Raw genomic sequence first — 21,927 nt, 5'->3', positions numbered from 1 at the left:
TTAATACATAACTGCAGATACGGTATTGCCCAAAACAACTGGACTATATTACATGACTGGTCCACTGAGATCCTAAATTCTGGAACAGGCTTATGGCAACTTATATAAGAATAGAGGATGTGCTCAGGAAGTTGGCAGAACACATGACTGCATGTTGAAATTGCTTCAATCAATATTACACACTTTAGTTTATGGTATAAGCTTCATAATCCAGTAGGACCACCTATTATTATGGAAAACCAACAGATCCAGCTACGCCTTTCCCAGGACACTGGTCACAAAACCAAAGGGAACATAAAATCCTCTTCAATTTTAAACCACTGTAAAATCAGCAAATACCAATAAAAAAGCTAGGGATGTAGCATTCAAATTCTATTTGAGAACATTTTCCTAGCACACAGCTCTACACAAATCTGAAAGCTACAGAAAAGTTGTGGCAATTAACATAAGACCCTCAATACCTGTAGATTTGTGAGCTCCCAAGACTCATAGTCATCATCAGTGCACTCCCTGGGGAAGGACGGTCTGAAGTCCACCTTCACCAGTTCCCAATCTGAACGGTAGCTAATGTGTCCAAAGACTCTGAACAAAAAGATTAAAACCAAAATCTTATTGCAAAGAAATACCATACATCTGAGGTTCACGTTTTCAGTTCTACCTTTTCTTTTCCATGGTCACAGTACCCTACTAAATGGTCCCCAAATAGTTTTTCTTCCACTTGTATTCCTCCTCATATACAATGTGTCTAGTTCAAAAACATTTGCTATTTTTCTATGAAACTACAATAAAAAAATGACAGCTCATAGATTTGAGATCCCTTTTTTCTTCAGCAAACTATCCAGAAATTAAATTTTCTAATTTGGAACCCAACATTTTTTCCTATTATCTTCTTATAAGAAACAGACAGAGCTCTTGGATTTTGACAAGGAGCTCAGACCAGGGAGCAGAACCCAGGATCACTGGATATGATTTCCAGCTCTGTCACTCCTTCCTCATGATTAAAGTGCAACTTCTTCAGTTGTTTTCATTGTTTGTTTCTTAATTTCTACAGATTTCAGATGGCAATTTGCTATTGTTTAAACTCACAGCATTATCACAATTTTGTATTAATTTCTAAGGAATACACTGCATCTACAAAACTGTGCTAAAGAACTCTGAGTCTCTTCATTTCAGATAGCCCAATGTATAACAAAAACCATCCACAAATGGTAAATTTCTTTTTGAAAAAAAAGGAAATCTCATTGACCAAGCTGCACTTTCAAAGCAGCCAACATTTTCAAAGTCAGAATATATATTTCCAAAACAAATATATTTGTGGTTTCTATCAGGCTTATGTGGCTTACTTGCCAAAGAATTTAAGGTTGATTCTGAAGCCAGTAATTCAGTGCAGTTCATACTGCACAGAGTTCATATGCCAAGCTTTAGTAGAATTCTCCAAACTAATTCATTCCTTTTGTTTTGCCCTCAATTTTGTCCAAATTTAATGGTACAATTTTGCTGAAAGTATTCTGCTGTGCACAGTCATTCCTCTTGTCCTGAACTAGCAGGTTCAAAGTGGAACTAGGGTAGACCAGAAATGAGGAAATGGTGGATTCTCTGCAGCAGAGGGGCATCATGATCACACTGAGCACCTTCCCTGGTAGATGGATGTGGAGCTCTGGTCTACCAAAGAGGCTGAAAAAGTTGCAGTCTAGAAATACGCAGTGATTTCCTTCTTTTCTCTCTGGTGTCATTCCTTCTCAGTCATAGCACAGATGCAGATATCTACAGATTACTGCCCATACTGCTCACACTATAATTACCGAACAATCCACGCTTACAGGAATCTTCACTATCAGAAGTGCATTTAATTAAACAGAAACACTTACACTCAGATCATATGTTTTACCTTTTTCTTGAGCCCTTTGAGATTTAAGGACTTGGATCATCTACGTTCTTTCCTTCTAAAAGTACTCACGGCTCAGAAGTAGAAACAGTACACAAATACTAAAACATGGGGCTCGGTCCACTGGCTGTGTGTGCACATAGGTGTGTGGTCCCGCTTCCTTCACTGAGACCTACAGGTCTGGTTCCTTTTTTTTGGTTCAGCTGCATCCGAAGACCTGCTGTCACCATATAACCTTATTCACTTGTAGTTACATGCTCAATGAAGTGACTACTTAGGTGGTCTCACGCTTTTTCCACAACGCTTGCTTCAATATGACTGGCTTTGCTGACAGACATGAAGTGTCTTTTGCATGCTAAATACCTGTGAGTTTTTCTTTTCTAAATCGTGTTTTCTCCATACAAGATACTAATAAAAGGCAGACTTCACCATGAGCTTATGCAGCTACCTACCTCAGCGAATGCTTCTTTAGAAACCACAAAACTTGGTTGCATTTCATTTAATAACTCATTTATCAACAAATATGTTCAAGTGCAAGGAGCCAAGTCCTGTTAAAGCTTCACTCCTGCCTCAAGTATTTGCTATAGAACAAATGAAATTTTCTTCATTCGTGTTAGCTATTTCAGGCAGATTAGCCAGGAAAGAAGAGAGGAGATGGTTGTTTGAGTTCATTGCAGAACAGAATAATGAAATTCTCCTGAAAGAATAAAACAAAATCTCTGAACTACTAACAATCATCTTTTGAGATCTCAGAGAGGATGAAGGTGATTCCAGATAACTATGAAAAAGAAAACATTTTTGCCTATATCTATGACTCTATATATGTGCTGGGATAGTGTTCTTTTTCCTCCTAGGAGCCAGTATGAGGCTATGTTTTGAATTTGTGCTGGAAACTGCAATGATTACACGGGGATGTTTTAGTTACTGCTGAGCAATGCTTAGACATAGGTCAAGGCCTTTTCTGCTCCTCACCCATCCCACCAGTGAGGAGGGTGGTGGCACACAAGAAGTTGGGAGGGGACACAGCTGGGATCGTTGACCCTAACTAACCCAAGGGATATTCTGTACCATATGATACTATCCTTAGCATTATAAAGCTGAGTGAAGAAGGAAGAGATGAGGGATATTTGGAGTGATGGGTTTGTCTTCCCAAGTAACCATTACATGTGATGGAGCCCTGCTCTCCTGGAGATGGCTGAACACCTGTCTGCCAATGGGAAGTGGTGAATGAATTCCTTGTTTTGCTGTGCTTCTGTGCGTGGCTTTTCTTTACCTATTAAACTGTCTTTATCTCAACCCATGAGTTTTCTCACTTTTACTCTTCCAATTATCTCCCCGTCCCACTGAGGGGGGAGTGAGTGAGCAGCTGCGTGGGGCTTAGTTGCCAGCTGGGGTTAAACTACAATATATGAACCAACTAAATAGAGCCTAGGGAGTTACAGAATTAATTTTGATATCCACAAAGATACCAAACAAATTATTAAGCTATCAACTTATAAGCACCTTGGAGATAATTAAAATGATAACAAACAGCCACCGTGGATTTGTCAAAACCAAATCATTTCAAAGTAATGTAATTTCCTTCTTTTAGAGGGCAACTGGTTTAGTGAATAAAGGAAAGGAGAAAATCTATTATATTTTGACCTTTGTTAAAACTGTTACACTGTTCTAGCTGACATTGCCTCACTGTAAAAAAAAAAAAATCAGTGCAGATAAAATCACTGTAATGAGGAATGGGAATACATATCCAGTTAGAAGAATCCATTTTCAAAAAAGCAGTTGTCAAAGAGGGAAATATTTTGAGATATGTATCACAAAATATGATGAGTCCACAGTCAATATTTTCATTAACACCTATATGATCAAGTAACAAACAGAAAATTTTGTAGACAACATAGAAGGAAGTGAGCAGACACTGACTGATGGAAGCAAATCTCAGAAATCAACACGATGACATACTCCAAAAACAACTGCAAAAAGTAGTCCTAGGAAAAAAACCAACAAAGATACAAAATCAAAATGGAGAATAAATTTCAAATATCAAAGAGAAAGCTTGGGAAATTTTGGGGAATTAGAACAAGAACACGATGTTTCTGCAAAACAAGACTAATTCTAGGTTGTATTCAGAACTGGAAAACAGAAGACATTTAGGCAATTATTTTTATAAACTTGTCACTGGTGCAGCCTCTTAAAGAATATGGTGTCTAATTTTGGATATTATATGCATATTTGCACACCCACTAAAAATGAATTTGAAGAAGGCCAAGGATGACTCATAAGCTGCTTAGAAAATGTAAAAATTAAAAAAAGATTGAAAGAATCGGGTCTCAAGCCCACATCCTATAATTATATAAAAATTACAGAAATTATTCTAGAAATTTCATAAATGCTACTAGAATAATATGGAAACTATGTGCAAACTATATGTGTATACACCAACAGTGCTGCTTCAATAGCCAAACTATAAGCCTGTGGATTTTAAGCAAAATATAGAAATAACCTTTCTATCTGTTAGTCCAGCCTCTGGCAAAAAAAAGCAAAACAAAACAACCTTCATGTCCATTATGAGTAAAATGAGAAAACCATGTTCTGACAGAGCACAGTAACTACACCACCGATTCCACCACTCTCTGGCTTAAGTAAAATTTCTGAGATTTGAGGAAGTGTCCCAGCACAGAGACAGTAACATCTGTTGCCCTGTTGAGGACAGGGTTTTATAGATCCATCAGAGAAGCCCATTTAAATACATTCCCAAATATCACTAGAATTAAAAGAAGTTGGTTTTTTTCCAAAGTAAGAAAGGAATATTTTAAGTAGAATTCAACAGATTAGACAAAAATATGACCTAAAATAAATCAATTCATAACAGCAATCACAATCTAATTGCTGAGATGCAAAATATATATGTCCAATAAAATAATACGAATAGAAAAAAATAGAACGGTGCAGCGATGATTAGAAGTTAAATAACAAGATGATAGTAATTCATAAGCTACTAAAACCTTCTTCTTGATTAATTATATTTCATTAGAAAGCCATCAAACCAATTCTGTTGAAATTATAAAAGATGATGCTGTGATAAATAATTGTTGAAAGAAATTCCAATTACCTTGAAAATTCACTTACTTTTATTTGCAAGAATTTAGCTTCCATTATTTTAACTTCAGTGTTTCAGTTGCCATAACAACTTCATACATTTGTATCTAGTTCATTTATGAGGCCATAATTTTTTAATTTGATTGCATCATTTGATAGCTAAGACAGTTTAATGCAGTTTTAAGTTAACTCATTTAAATTATTTGCTGGAGGATTGCTGGTTATTTCTGTTCCTAATAAAGCTCATAATCAGAGGGAGCTAATTTAACAGAAATTATATGCAAAGATAATATTTTCCAGTAAATTCAGGTTTTTTATTCAATAGAAAAGAGCATCTATTCAATAGATGTTCCTAGTTCAGATGAGCTGTGTCTCCTGCTGTCTGTGTCACTTGCAAACCACCTGGCAGCAGCTACGACAGTGCTGATGCTGGAAACTCCCAAAGAGTAAACGTGCAGCTTCTACGATTTCATTCAGGAGAAATGAGCCTAATTTTGACAACATGCTGCATATCTCAGATGTCACAGACATCTTTTTATAACTGCTATGTTTGCCTTCCTCTTTAGCTTTTTTTTTTTTTTCCTGTTTGTGCTTCAGGATTTTGTCCATCACCTTTCACAGCATCAAAACACTCTTGGCCAGAGTAGATGAATTTTAGCTACAGTGTCCCATCACGGATCTAACGCCACATAAATTAGGACACACCTTGAGCAACTTTATGGTGGTTTACCTTTGAGCTGTTAGCCATATTGTCTCCGGACAAAGAAAACGTCTTTGAGCAGCCTGATGTCTGATATACCCACGAGATCATCAGAGCAACATAGCTGAACCTACAGTTTTGCTTTACTGCTGAATATCTGAGAACACTCAAAGACGTCTGGCAGGAGCGATCCGCCTGTACTACTGTCCCAAAGACAGCACATGTGGAATTTATTCAGATGTTTAATGTAGCAACTTAAATTGTCCAAGTTTTGCAGTCATCCCGAAGATTAGCGATGACAACTGCATGATGCACAGGTACTTTTGTTTGAAATCAGATGCCTCTTTCATTCTAGACACGTTGCTTTAATCTCCCAAGTGCTGCGTTGGCTTCTGCTCTCCTCTGTATGACTTTGTCATCAACTGTGGTGTTCAGAATAGCATGCTGCCAAGGTAGCAGAATTTGTCCTCACAGTCCTGTTGACACACTCTGCTAAGCTGACATGCCAGCTAGGGGTGAAACAGGACCTCAGGTTTTGAGGAAGAGCCTTCAAACAGGGGATGATGTGCTAGAGAGCAGCCCTATGGAAAAGGACTTCAGGGTACTGGTGGACAAAAAACTGGACATGAGCCATCAATGCGCGCTTGCAGCCCAGAAGGCCAATCGCATCGGGGCCAGACGATTGAGAGAGGTGATTCTGCCCCTCTGCTCTGCTTTGGTGAGATAACATCTGGAGTACTGTGTCCAGCTTTAGAGCCCTCAACACAAGAAGGCCGTGGACTTGTTGGAGTGGGTCCAGAGAAGGGCCACAGAAATGATCAAGGGACTGGAGCACCTCTCCTACAAAGCCAGACTGAGAGAGTTGGGGTTGTTCAGCCTGGAGAAACAGGCTCCATCTCCAGGGAGATCTTCTAGTGGCCTTCCAGTACCTGAAGGGGCCTACAGGAAAGATGAGGAGGGATTGTTTACAAGGGTGTTTAGTGACAGGATGAGGGGCAATGGTTTTAAACTAGAGCAGGGTAGATTAAGATTAGGCATCAGGAAGAAGTTCTTCACTATGGGAGTGGTGAAACACTGGAACAGGTTGCCCAGACAGGTGGTGGAGGCTCCATCCCTGGAGGCATTCAAGGTCAGCCTTGATGGGGCTCTGAGCAACTTGATCTTGTTAAAGCCGTCCCTGCTCACTGCAGGGGGGTTGGACTAGATGACCTTTAAAGGTCCCTTCCAAACCAACACAGTCCATGACTCTATGATTCTAAAATTACTGGCAAGAAAACCTAGGGTTTGAATTGGGGTCAACTGAGGACCCCACAAAGAGGTGATATAGGCAATCTTAATGGCTCTGTCTTGGATAATGGGTCTAATTCCTTCTGGATAGTACCTCAGCAAACATGCCCAAGCATGCGCAAAAAGGCAGGTACCTGAAACTCTTTGTGGATCTAAACCTCAGAATCCAACAACGAACGCGTGACCAAGCTGGGAAAGGAAGCCAGACTCTTAGAGATGCCACTTAATTATTTTACCAGCTTTCAGTCCATCTCTGGGAAAATATCCATTTAAACAGAAGCAGTCACAGAACTATACTAAAAAGTGGTATTTAGATCTTGTTCCCCATATAAGTCCTCCTCTTCTGCAGTAACTCATATTAGTAGAGATCACAATTGACAGTGAACTCACTGTACTGCTACAATATTTTTTAATTGTCACACCTCCCTGATTATTTCTGTAACACAACTGAAATTTCAGATTGAATACTTAGTACACTTTAAAGTTCAGTAGATATTAGAGGCCATCCACATTACACCAGCACTAACTTTCTCAGTTCTCTCTTGCCAGAAATGAATAGTATATTGGAAGTTTCTTGTCAATGTATGGTAAGCTCAGAAAGCTGAGTCCTTTGCTTCACTGCGACCTTTACTACAAATGATGACAATTTAACTGAAAAAGCAAATAAACGTGACAACCTTCTTTTTGTTTTGCCTATTGTAGTTCAGATTATTACAGTGCCTTTGAGCATTCAGCAAGACACATGACCTCCTGTTGCCAAAATCTGTAAGGAAATTATGAAGTTGAGGGAGTAAAGGGATGACATCACGGCATGGAAGGATGCACTTTATTTCTAGTATAACCACTGCTAACAAGTAGTGTTCTCCTTAAATCACAGAAGCAATAACATTATTAATGAAAGATTTTCCAAGGGGATAGGGGTTAGAAGAGCAGGTTAGCCATGACTACAATGCTTTTTAAAGCCTATCATTTCCAAAAGGAAGTGACAGATAGATCTTTGTAGGCATGCTTTCCTTCTAACAGTTGCCTTTCTTTCCTTCACACCATTGTAAAACCAACAAAAACTAGATAAGTCAAAGGGTTCCAGGAAAATGAATGAAAGTAATGTAACATTCAAGCTGCCGTCTGTTATACATCAAGATCATAATTCAGCATATTTTTCTAATTCCTCAAAAGAATGTAACAGAGGTCACATTTTCAGTGGCCTTCCTAAATTGCAACTACAGAAAAGATAAATGTTTCCATGTGCAAAAGGAGACACCTGCCTACGTAATGCAACTGCACATAAACAGTGCTTGTGTACACAACAGATCATGTGCAAAAATACCCAGACATTTATGCTTTAAGAATCGTCAACTACAAACACATGCATATACTTAATGCACTAAAGAGAAGAGTAGGATTGGGTTGGGTTTTTTTTTCTGGTTTGTCTGCCAAAGTGAAAAATGAGAGGAGGAAATAATTTAGTTGAAATTGAACCAAAATATGTTTTTTCATTGTTTCCTGTCCCCCAAAAATAATAACTGCCATTCATTTTGTTACACCAAAACATCTTGGTTTCAGCTCTTTCGGGGATAAAGAATGAAAATAAATGCTTAGATTCTGAGAAGTGCTGGGGAGGAGCAGAATGAGTATGTTCCCATTTTACCCAGAAGCCCAGTGGCTTCATGATGACTGTGAATTACCTCCAATATTTTTTCTATTTATTTGGTAAACTCCTGCCAAGCACAACCTTTTAACGTTTAAGCTGTTTGTAAAAACATTTCATATTTAATGTTTAGCCTGATGCCTTTTGCAGAAGTAAATACAAGGTGGACAGTGAACAAAATAGATTAATTTAAAGAGAAACAGATGACAGTGTAGAGGATAGTTTTGCATTATTCAGCTCTCTGCTGACATCTTAAAGATCTAATTGTTTTGGGATACTTACAATATTTTATAATTAATTCTTTAGCTTTTTTTTTTTGTTTATTCTTACTTACATATTTAAAAAACAGGTCTCTTATCACGGGAAGTTCTTCATACAGACTTTACCTGACAAAGCCAGAGTAAATAGCATACCTAAACTGTGGCTTCTTCAGTTTGAGAGTAAAATTTGTCAAAATGGAGTTCAAAGCTCCTCCCAAAGTAAAATGTTTGAACATGTTTATTGTTGGCTTCATCATCGCTATTTATTAGAACAAGAAACTAAAATGGAAGTGCCTCCCTGAAAGAGAAGTCAAAGCTCCACAGGTGCAGGCACTCTCAGTAACAGGAGCTCAAAATCACACAAAGACTAAACTGAATGAAAAAGTCACATGTCACCCTTTTTCTGTATTTCTCCTTTAAATAGGGTCAAGGTCTTAAAAGGTTCTTATAGGGCATGGATTTCTAAACTTTCAGTTGTTATTCAGATATATTTCCAGGTCTGCCCTCAAAATGTACTTTAGCAAGACCATGTTCCTGTGCTTCTGAATATGTTATGAAAATCTTACAGAAAGAAAAGGAAAAAACAAAGCTTTCCCCATTAGACTTCTTTGGAGCAGAAGGAGAGAAAGGGGCAGTCCCATGGTCTTGGCTCCAAGACCACAGGTTGGCAGTGACACTACAAGGCACTGAATTGCTCTCTAACAAAAAGTAAAATGTATTAGACAAATGCAAAAGCATTAGACTTGTCAGTAAACAAACATCTATACATCTGGATTAGCTGATATCTAGATAACATTGAAATAGAGTAACCAGTTGGCTTTTTCAATGCTTTTTTTCCACCATTCTCTTCCTGTACTTCCATATGTTTCCTCCAACTATTGATAAATATGTTCCTCATTAGGCAGAGAGCAGATCAGCCAATTCATACCTGAGCAATTCTTCTCAAACAAGAGATTAAGTAGCTGCAAATAAAATCTAGAACTTGCCTTGGGAAAGCAGCTATTCTCTTACATCATAAGGCTTTACCTATCATTTATCTACCTTCTTAAGGGTTGTAGTATGAGAAAGTTAGCAGTGAAGAATTCACAACACAGAGAAGTACCTCCAGCTAGGAAGATCCTCAAAGTCAACAGGAGAGGTAGTGTGCTGCCACGTGTGGCACAAGCCCCACAAACTACACATAATGTTGACTGTTACTGGTGTTGTTAAAGGTGAGGTTTACATTCCTAGCAGAATCAACAGTTGCAGAAATCCAGATGGTTCTCCTTAATATTTAACATCTGTTAATATCATATCCACCTTGTTTTCATTAAGTTTAAACTTGCTTCCATTATCATCTAGGAACCCACCAGGAATGCAACAACAGACTTTCAGGAGAGCAAAACGCACATGCAGGAGTTCTGCAGTTCAGAGATGTCTTAAAGTTCCCAGCAGCATCTTAAGTTGTTACTCTGTGAGACTTTAGAAAAAAAAATCCCTCTGGAAAAAAAATAAAATCACCCACAAGGAAGAATTTGATTCTACCTGACATAAAGAAAAGCAGTCCTTTTATGTAACCTCTTACTGGCCTTTTAAAAGGGGTCATGGTTGGTGGTACCTTGGTTATCGTGTCTACTGGGTTTACACTGCAATCTAAATAACATAGTTTGGGAAACACTCACCAGAAGCAGAACTACGATTTAGAAATCATTTTAACAGGTCTGAAACTTTCATTATAAGAACTACTTCTCTGAAGAGGAACATCAATATTTCAGATACACTTTTTTTTTTTTTCCTTTTTCCACTGACTTCAGCTATTACTCAATCCAGCATTATTAAGTATTTTTTCTCAAATATATCGTTAAATATAACACTGGGTTGCAGTAACTTTCATTAGAATTTAGAACAAAATAAAGTCTACTACACCACACACTATATTAATAAATATGTATAAATTAGTTGAGAAAATTGCTTAGCAAACCTTACTTATTCATTTAGCAATAAATGGTGGATTTCAGCTCTTCATTTAGAAATTCATTTTTACACAGATTCTAAACTTTCTGAATACTTTATCGCTTTAACTTTCAACTAGGTCTATTTAGAAATTGATTTTTACACAAAATGAGTTTCCTAAAGTTTTTGAATACTTTATCACTTAAAACTCCTAAAAATCTTAACTAGGTCTGTTGCAGAGCACAATGGAATAAAATATATTTTCCTTGGCATTTGAGGGTACATATTTTAAATACTGCAGGGGATTTGGATGAATGATTTAGATTAATGTCGACTGGCAGATGACAACTCAGTTTTATTAAAACTTTTGATGAGTCAACATTTGTTTTTTCTCTGTTCTGGAGAAAGCACAAAACTTTCTGCTATGAAGACTTGAGGCAACCAGGTTCACATTCCCCTGTTTCTTCAGTAAAGCTCATGAGATCACCTCATTTGGGACAAGTTAGGACAGAACAGATGCTCAAAGGGAAATCCTTTATAAGTCAGCTCAACATCCCAGTCACCATGCTGTGGTCTCCCTACGGACAGTGTTACCACGTCTCTCAACATTATTTCCCAGATAATATTTCTGTGGATTTTTTTTTTTTTAACACAAATTAAAATTTGATGGAAATCCCTAAGATGACTTCTCTGGAACCAGGATTTTACCCTGAAGTAACAGCCACCTTCCATAGAAGTAAAATTTTCTTTGATTCTTTTGTGACTTTATTCTAGAAGATTTAAATCAAACAGTGTCTGTTCCACAATTTTACTGTACGCTTTTTCAGTTATGACCTACCCATTTCAGAATTATGTTATTCCTCCTGATTTATGTAGATTTTGACATTGGACTCTTTAGTCAAAGTCCTTATTTAAACAAACTCTATACCAAAAAGACAAAATTAAATTCCCGTACAAGTAAAAAATGTCAGACTAGGTCTTTAGTAATGGATTTAGGGATTCTTCGGGGTGAAAGACACTACTAATTTACTTCTATTACCAGACACGAGTTCATCTTACCACCATCTACCCATAAGAAAAAACACCTTTTATCCAATAAAATGGAAAAGATGGCATAGCTGATGGCGTAGCTGAGTGTGTATGAGTGGATGACATTTCTCAAAAGCAGCAAATCACTGCAGATTAAGTCATGCGCAGCAACTCAGTACAAAGGTGAATTTTTGAGAGAGAGAACGATCTGAGCCAGACAGAACGACAAAAGGTTTTGACGTAAAGTCAGATAGAGCACCACCAGGCAGACAACATCTCCCTGAAGGTAAAACCTAATCAAATTTAGCAGAAGACAAAAGGAAGCTGATACAGCAGCAGCAAGGAAACACATACTGCAGGTTTATTCATCTTCAGAGTCTGGTAGGAAGAGTGCAAATCTTTTCAGGGCCAGTCTCTGATAGTAAGTGTTTGATGTCCTTCATGTTCAGTAGAACTAGCTGCAAAGTAAGATCCTTTAAGCCTGGCATTGATATGCTGGAATCAAATTTTTGTTCTGCCCTTATAAACGTAAAAGTCACATGATGGCTCTTTTTTTGTCAATCTGGGATCAAATCTAGCTACAGTTTTAAATATTTAAGATGGGTGGTTTAAAAAAGGCATTGTGTTCTACAAGAGCTCTTTAGCCCATTCAGTCAGATATTTCAATACGTTTTCACAAAATCAGTTTTTAATGATACTTAAGAAAAAAACCCACAACCCAGTGCATATAGTTATCACATGTAATTTCACCTACCAGGAAGTACAGTTTAAGATAATCTTTTCATCCCTCTACTTCCACTAAAATCAGTGGAAATCCTTCATTTAGAGGCATAAGTATCTCCATATGGCATATACTATACCACAAAAAAGAGCTGTATTTGAGAGAAGGGGAAGCCAGTGGGATAATACCATTCTTCTCAGGTCATATATGTATAATGGAGGATAAATGGGAGAGTGGAGAAAAAAAGAAATAACTAGCAGACCAAATCCACCTCTGCACTGTACAGTGTTTTAAACTAGTTTTAAGTACAGTTACATAAATGGTTTTAAGTACATTGCTGAGAATCATTTACATGATTCCACGCTGGAATTTTTTTTTTTCCTGGGGAAAATGCTACTGGTACATCTCAAAGGCAGCTGTATTTGAAACTTCTAGGAGAAAAAGCTTGTCATAAACACAAAGGATGGCTGTTCTGACAGGAGTACACGTAACAACCTGCCCATCTCTGAGTGCGTTCCCCTTTGCTGCTGCAATCAGCATGTGCCTTTCTCCCTAATTGGACAGGTGTTTTTTACTCTCAGACCCTTCTAAAATATTAGCATTTGTCCTAGAGATGGAGCAAAACCTGCAGCTCAGATCCAGATGTCTCTGGTCTTTTGGAAAAGGCAGAAAAAAGGAGCCTGAATTGCAGAACTTGGTTATTTTTAACTCTGTTCACAGCATCTGCCTCAGTCACTGCACAGAGTAAAAATGTGTATTTGTTAGCACAGTGTTTGGTTACATGAAGTGATGCAATGCTAATTACAAGGACAAGAATATAGCTGTTTACACCTTGAATTTGCACACGAAGGATAGTTAACATTTTGCAAGGCTGCCTAAGAATCTGTAGAAAACAGGAAAAACATGAAATAAATAGTTATTTTTTGCTCCTTTTCTCAGTTTTCTATTTTCAGTCCTATTACTTCACTCTCTCTGGTGGTAAATTTGTGACATTTCATATGAACAGAACACTTGGTCTTTACAATCTGAAATATTGCACTCAGACAATTTCAAAGACAGGCTGCATACTACAGCTGTTTGCACATCAGTGTAAGACACTGTGTGGCTGCAAGAACCAAAAGCCGCTGACTCAAGGACAATATCAAAAACCCACAATTAAAAATACGCTCAAATACATAAGCAGAGAGAGCCCTGAAAAAAGACATGAAACCAGAAACTTACGTCATGACCAGTGTCTCATCTCCAGGTTCACTAAGTAATCCATCTACAAAGACTGAAGTGCTGGTAAAATTATGTGTACTCCAAGTCTGCCCTTCATCTATGCTGAACCTGTTAAAAAAGCAGAAATGGTTTCCATTTACAACTATTATTATACAAAACAGGACTCATTCATTAAAAATAATAACAAAAAATCCCCTCACAACTAAAGCCTAGGATTTACAATCGCACCATGCCTAGAAGGTATATCATATTAATGTGATCTTTTTCTCAGCAACATATCCAGGGGCTCACATCTTTATTAGAAGGTGTATAATAGATTCACGGCAACAATGGAAATTCTCAGGCAGATAAAAACTGTCAACAAACTCTCTTGCTACCTTGTATGTTAAAGAGCAAGTTAATTTACACTTCATTCTTTGTAGTGGTCTCTGAGGTAGAGACCTGTTAAACAGAGGTCAAGGAAACACGAGAGGCAAAACAGCTGAATTGCTAAAATACGTGGGAGGTGCAGTAACTGCAGCCACCAAAATGATGGCCTTTCACAGCTGCTATCATCCACTTAAAAATTTGCTAAAGATGCTGATGAATCAGCAAAAAATATTTTACCCAAAATTTATGAGTCTCTACTTCTGTCCATTTGCTCCAGGTGTATCGCATAGCGGGTTAATGATGGATTCCATTCCACCTAACCAAGTGCATAGCCTATTTCCCATTAGTGTATACAGTATTACACAAAAATTAACCAAGTCACAAGTGATAAAGATCTCTTACCTTTTTTATGCCAAAGATGAAAGTTTTGTAATTCATTACATAAGGTTACTATAGTTCGCTTCACTATCATGCAGTTTAAAGTATGATATTTTATTAAAAAATGCTTTACAGCAAACTTCTCCTGCCCAACAAAGCTGAGATGGCCATTTGCTGTATTATCACTGTATGACAGGATCTACACATACTACAGTTAATTTGTACATGAGTTGGACTCGATGATCTCCAGAGGTCCCTTCCAACCCCTAACATTCTGTGATTCTGTGAGTATCTCAGATGAACTGGGCTTCTTGCCCAGTGTTACTGTGTTACACAGCGCATAGCCCACACATAAGTCCTTTGCCCACTGGCTCCCAAAGTCTACATTATATTGCTCTTGCCAGAGCTATTCTCCAACTTCTTCATTCACTGAGGCCCTTGGAAGGGATAGAGCTTTAGTAAGTATGAATGAGCCACCCTGACTGGATGCCTAAGCAACATATGCATCACAGGCTGAGCATCGTTGCCATACACTGCCGGTACGAACCAGCAGCAGATAACAATCATGCTTAGCGTGGCTCGCACTATAGGGTTCCAGGATAACCTTTTAAGTGAAAACACCTACACCAGGAAAGCCTTTTAATCAAAAACCCCTGCAGCAATGCAAGAAAATTTATTATGATTCATGCATTATGTCGTAGTACTTTCAGCACCACGAAATACTCTTTAAGAAAACATCCACCAGAGTTTTGTTGACTTAATGAACGTTAAACTAAGCTGACTCCATCTGAATTTCACACATGATCACATTGAAATGCTCATCTTAAATTCTGAACTTTGCCTCAAATATTCAATAACTCTAAATGACTGTAGGATTACTTGAGTATTTTCAGAGGGATAGAGGTGTCTTTGATGGCCACAATAACTCCACCATGGTCCAGGTACAAGATATGATGCTCTTCTTCGAAGACCTACAAGTCAGACAAAAACAGGCCAGCTAAGCATACGTACAATATAGCAGAAATAAAACGTACAAACAAAAAAGGATTAAAAGACTTATATGTTTTATAATGTCCACACTTCAACTTGAAAAAAACATAAAAGTCAGTTTAACTCATATTTCTCACAGCTGTAAAAGAAAAGAAAGTTAAGCAGGTGAATCAGAAATTGTTCAGGTTCAAATCACAGTTAGATTAAACTGCCTAAAGTTATTTTTGCCCAAGCTTATATTTCTCACAGCATGCATTCTGCATTCCTTCCTACTATATATTACCAAGTGACCTATCACCTTCGGTATTCGCCATATTCTGTGTAGCATGCAGAATAAAATGCTTTGTAGTCTAATTCTAAGAACAATAGGAAAAGTACTGCTCTCTATGACTTTCTCACATGTTCTCCAGACTCTACAGAACTTGAAATAACTGGCACAAGCATGGTTTCTGCATTTCCAGTGTTAATAACTTATTAAATTTAAACTTTACGTAATATCATGCAGAGATTGCTTCAAATTCTTAACCAAAATACATGTAATACTGATTTAATGGTATAAAGGATTAAAAATTTCTTAAATTATTGTCATTTATTTTCCAGAGGTCATCAGCAGTATTGAAATAAATGAACAGGTTCTCTTTTTAAAATCCGAAATCTGTTTTAAGACAGTATTTACTTATATTAATAATCTGTGAAAGTTCATTTAACGTTAAGAGCAGGTGACAAAGTGAGAGTTACTACGTAACTTAGCAGTTAATAGATGAACATGCAGCCCCCTACACGCTCAAAGGTTAGCTTTATTTTGTCTTGTGAATGAAAAAACACCAACAATAATAAATGCTTCTCTTTTTTTGGTCATACTAAATGCCACATTTAAAGGTTTTATCAGCAAGACTGAACCAGAGGGAGGAAAAAGTGTCTTACAGTACATTCACAATAACTTCAAAAATAGTAAGCATTTAATGTGGGTTGAGAATTCAATCTCATCTAGTAAGAGCATATTTTATGGGAATCCTAGGGCTTCAAGTGTCTGATCAGCTTTTCAATGCTGCAATTTACAGGCAATCCCCTGATATGAGGCATCTGCAGTCCTATCTACTTGTTCTGCGCAGCTGCATATTTTAGAAGAGAATTCAGTAGAGGACAGACATTAATTTTAGATGCACTTCAAAAGGATGAAATCAGCTGGAGTCAGATAAGCAGGCAGAGTTTTGATCCTCCTCTAAACTTTGTTTGAACCTTTGCTCAAATCAAAATGAAACCATATATGCCAGGACATGAAGCCTCCAAAAGCTTCACCATCATCCTGAAGATAAAGGAAGCTGGCATCTGCATCACTTTATCCAAATTAGGCTTTCCCAGAAAAGCACCCCAGCACATACTCATGCACCACTTGAGAGCCCCAGCTTTACCACACTATAAAGCACAGCAGACACATTACAGGCATATTAATGCCATCTTTATGTCATACTATTCTTGCACATTTTCCAAGCATTTTATAACCAAAATGAATAAAATTCCTTATAGGAGCAACTCTTCTTCTTCAGAACATTGAAAAGAATGAACGATTTCATGCCTGTGGAGTTCAGCACAAAAGTAAATATTCACCTCTACTTTCTGGAAACAAACCCAAGATGAACAGTTTGCGGTGGATTTAGGCAAAGGTGGTCCTAGTGTTAGAGCTGAAATTCAAACCCAGGAACTTGAGGTATGTGTGTTCACTGTCAGCCATGACTTCTGATACATGCCTCTCCATTAACTAAAGCCAGGCAATAAATTTATTATGACCCTCACTAGTAGCCAGCCACTACAGAACTAGACTTTTAAAACCTATTTCTACGGTTTTCCTTCTCTAATTTTTCAAGCATGTGCTTCATTAACATAATGTCAACTTCTTTTTTCTCCCTCTCCTCCCTCTGCTCTAAATACTTTTTCCTGTATCTGTTCTAACAACTTCAGCAGCTATTTCAGGGTAGAGTATCTGTTGGGAGTAATTAGGAGAGCTCCGTGAAATTAATGAAAACACATTTAAACCATCCTAGATAAGTATATTCCACAAAACTTTACTCTGAAACACAGAAGCTTTGAAAGTAACCAAAAATGCTCAAAGTCACTTGCTTCTCTCACCAAGTGACATCTATTTCTAAATTCAAATCTGGAAACAGAAGTGTTCCTGCACAGAATGAGCCAGTTGGACCTTTCCAGGGCTCTGAGGCTGGGACTGCAGCCTTTGCTGTTATGCCTAAAGGTGATACCATCCACCTTTTAACATGCCTGCTGAAAAACAAGTATTCTTGCTTAAACAAAGATTTTTCTCAAATTGCTTTCGTACAAAAGCATGTGACAGAGAGAAATAATTTTCCAACAAACAAAACACTGGACTAAAACTCCAGAGATGTAGATTCAGTTCCTAAATATACAATAGAATTTCTGTTGTATACCTTATTGTCGTATACCTTATTTTTGTTGTAACCTTATTAGCTTAATTGAGCATTTTGTTATTACATTAGCTACTTTGGTAGCAGATCAAATATGAAAGGTTTTTTGTTGCCAGACCTTTCTCTTACTCGGTTTGCCCTAGTTTAAGCACAATGTTGTAACAGATGCTGTTGAAACAGCACTGACAAGAGAAATCAATGTTTGGGGTTTTTAAATAAATAAAACACAGCCATATGTAGGCAGAAGGTCATAGTATTTGACATGTACTTTGAAAAAAATGAATAAACAGGCCTCACTAGGGTAAAAATGTTTAAAAACGTTATAGTCTCAAATTGTGTTCAAAAGTAGCCCATTTCTCCCAGGACACAAGACTTATTTATCTATCTGACTCAGTATCATGGTCATTAACACACTATATGACATTGTTTCCCTGGTATAATAGACAGAGAAATCTTCCACGTAGACATAGTTTTCCCACAAGTCCACCTTAGGCTACACCACTATCATTCATTTGAGATGATCTATGCCCACGTAGCTCATGATATTGTCAAGGTCAGATTCCCTTCTCCTACAGGTCAGATCACTGCTGCTACATAGATGTTTAAGCTACTTGTCGATCAGCCTCTAAACTACTGCTATTTACAGTGCAATATTGTACAACACATGGTCAGAAATTTATTTTTTTCTTAAAACAGTACAGAGTGGAGCAATGGTTTCAAGAGATACCAACAAGTAGCCCAAGCATCACGCAACAGAAAGGCACACAAACCACTGGAGGCAGCCCAAGCGGTATTGTGGCTATTTATAATGACAATTCTCATTCTTAACTTTTCCATTTGTCACCAGTATTTACTTATTTTCACAAAACTCTCATCTGGGCATTTTTATTTTTACCTATAAACACTGTCTGTATATCCCACCACAGCAAGCATCCTTGAACTCTTATACGACTTTATCATATGCAAGATATGGAAATACGCGTTCACTTTAAGTGTATAAAACTGGTTAAGAAATTATGGAAGGCAAACGATCAGTAGATCACTGTTAATTTGAGAATGCATTAGAAAATTCAGGAACTCGAAGACTGGTCCCAGTTATGAATCACAAACTGAATTTGAGTCAATGATGTGATGCTAGTGCAAAGAAAAGAAATCTTCTGAAATAAGGTGCCACTAACATAAAGACATGAAGGGAAATAATTTCATTCTGTTTAGCACTGGTAAAATTCGTAACTTTGCATTTACTTTTACCATGCTTCAGGAGAGGGATGTCAATCAATGACCAATCAAATGAGGGTCCAATCAATGACCAACAAAAAGAAAAGGCACTTTAAAAAATTTGATCCATTAGGAAAAACAGTGAAAGTGCAAGAACAACAGCAAAAAAAGCACAGTCAGTTTATGTTATTCGGAAAAATCTATGAAAAATGGTGAAGCACCACACAGCCAGACCACAGACTCTCCTGCAGTGAATGATTAGCAAATAGATCTTGCAAACCTCCATTAGAAATATTCCCAGTATGTTAGATGTTGTCTGAGAGCACCTGGTTGAACTACATTATCTTTGACCTTCCTCCCCAATCCTATATTCCTACAAACCAATACTGCTATCATTTCAGGAAAGCTTTTAATTAATCCCTTGAACTGCCTTTTCTCCTGAGTCTTTTATATTTACTTTTCTGTGTTGGTCTGCCACTCTATGCAAGCATAGACCACTCCTAGTCTGCAGAGAGCTCTGCAACATCATCTGTGGCACATGAGAAAGGCAACAGGCACTCACTAATAACATCCACAAAGTTTCCAAGTCAGTGATTAAACCTACCCCAAGACTTGCGCAAAACATGAGCTTTGTTCTGCTTTTGCCAGCTCACAAGATTGTAATTTACTGTCTAAATAATTCCAATTTCATCTGACTGAAGCCTTGTCTTTGTTGCATGGACTTCAACAGAAAAGTTAAAGTTCTTCCTCTGGAAGAACTGTTTGATCATGAACAGTGAGGCCATAAAATACATAAAATAATTTACATTTTTATTCTGATCACAAATATTAAGATAAAGTAAGCTCTTTCAAAGGCTTCATAGCAGTTTTAATTAAAGCTAGCAGTGATGTTTTTCATTTTGACTGTCATAACGAGGAATCAGTTTGTGTTTTTAAGGCATGAATAGTCATCTTAAAGTGAAGTTGCATTACATACAATTTGCCTGAGTGTCTCACAAATGAAAAGCAGCAAAAATATGAATTTGATCTCGTTCGCTCTTTTCTTCTTTTCATCGCAGAAAAGCTAGAGAACTTTGGTAGATGATGACAAAATTAGAGAGGCCTTTGTAAAGTATTAGACAGCACAGTACTCACTGTAAATTCTGGAAGTCTTTTGCATTTAAACATCTATTTATCATATGCTAGATTTCAAGAAGGAATTTGGCATAAAAATTTATCTTTTAAACCTCAGAGGACATTATCATGACAAAAATAATGTATTTATTTTTAAAAGTCCATCTGTGGAATATTAATGGCACCCTACAATATCAATATAAGAAACTGTCTGCATTTGCCTCTGGTATTCTCAACCTCTCCAAGCCCAGTACACTAGAGAACATTTTCAAACTTACTTGTTTCCAGAAAATAACACAATTTTATTTCAGCTCAACACTAAAACACCACTTCAACTGGAATTAAATGACTTTTTGATGCACTTTTGTCCTTTGAGGATGTGCTTTCTTCTCCTCGATAGACATTATAAGGTAGATGCTAGATTATACAATGTGGTTTTGCTACATACACACAGAAAGAAAACATCCCTGTTATTATCCATTGCTGAGACAGAACGATTTACAAACAAATACATAATAAATGGACACTAGGCATTGGAAGCAAAAGACATCCAAATCTCAAATGGCATTGCAGCTACCACATGACCGTTCTTAACACTTTGGTGTTTGTAGTCCCAGAACTGATTAAATCATACTAAAGGGCATTCAAACATTTACTGTTTTTTAAAAACTCTCCTTTTTCTTTCTCAGCTTTAATGAAGAACAAACTTTAAATACCAGTTTTCAGACTGTGAAATAGAAGAATTTCTACCTTTCTACCTAAACCGTATCTTTTAACTTGGAATATTTGTAATGGAACATCTAGCCCAATTCTACTTCATCATTTGCATAGGAAGACCACTTATATTATTAAAAACAGACTATACGTTTTTTACACAAGCTAGTTATAAAATCTTTGAAGAGACGAAAATATTCGAGTTTCATCAGAACCTGACAGCCCGACCAATTTGAGTCTTTGCAAATCACCTTCTTAACTCTATCCCAGTTTCCACGTGAAATGGGGATAATAATAGCCACCTCCCTCAAAAGAGTGGGTATATAAAGGTCAGTTAAGGATTAAAAAATTCATCACATTTGGCACATTACAATTATTTCTAGGTCCTTTTGATGTTCCATCACCTACCTGACGCCATGTGTTCCCACAGTCAGATGTGATATACATCTCTTCTTTATATTCAACCAGCTGGGACCCCAGGTTACCTGTCACGAAACAGGAGGAAATAGGGGTTGCACCCACGTGAGCAAGAGAGATTGGATCTAGTCCTGACACCAAACAGACTGAGAAGTTTTCAGGTCAGAGCAAGAACTAAACCCTGATGATCAGTAGCCTTCCTTCATTTAAATCCTTTTTAAAACATATATCTACACTTCTAGCTTCTTTCTTTATATTTCTAGCTATCCATAGGTGGGAGCAATGAGGCTTAATTCGGATACTGAAATGCAGAGGCCAAACTAGCATTTTAGTTTTGTTGCTGCATGATGAAAAATTATTACAAATGAATATACATTTAAGAGATAAGACTGAAATGCCCATAAACTCAGAAGCCATACCTTAACCTTAATCACATTCTGTAAAATTATTCGTCTTGAACTGGAATTGTTAGAACAAAAAATGTTTTATCTGTAATATTTTATGAAGTGGT

The 21,927-nt window shown here is 37.2% G+C and overlaps 1 protein-coding gene across 1 annotated transcript in view; it reads right to left on the bottom strand.

The window, feature by feature from the left end:
• The window catches only part of SORCS2 (sortilin-related VPS10 domain containing receptor 2), a gene marked incomplete at both ends in the record, with an annotated part of 42,379 nt that extends 20,895 nt beyond the window's left edge, over positions 1–21,484 (bottom strand). Inside the window, 4 exons of the mRNA XM_009866956.1 lie at positions 462–582; positions 13,780–13,887; positions 15,406–15,497; positions 21,408–21,484. Coding sequence (XP_009865258.1) covers positions 462–582; positions 13,780–13,887; positions 15,406–15,497; positions 21,408–21,484 — 398 coding nt within the window. The remainder of the gene's footprint in view (positions 1–461; positions 583–13,779; positions 13,888–15,405; positions 15,498–21,407) is intronic.
• Between the last annotated feature and the right edge of the window lie 443 nt (positions 21,485–21,927).

Source organism: Apaloderma vittatum, unplaced genomic scaffold (assembly GCF_000703405.1).
Source record: "Apaloderma vittatum isolate BGI_N311 unplaced genomic scaffold, ASM70340v1 scaffold523, whole genome shotgun sequence".
Taxonomy (NCBI): Eukaryota; Metazoa; Chordata; class Aves; order Trogoniformes; family Trogonidae; genus Apaloderma; species Apaloderma vittatum.
The sequence above is the reverse complement of the archived record's forward strand: the minus strand, read 5'-3'. Positions and strand labels throughout refer to the sequence as shown.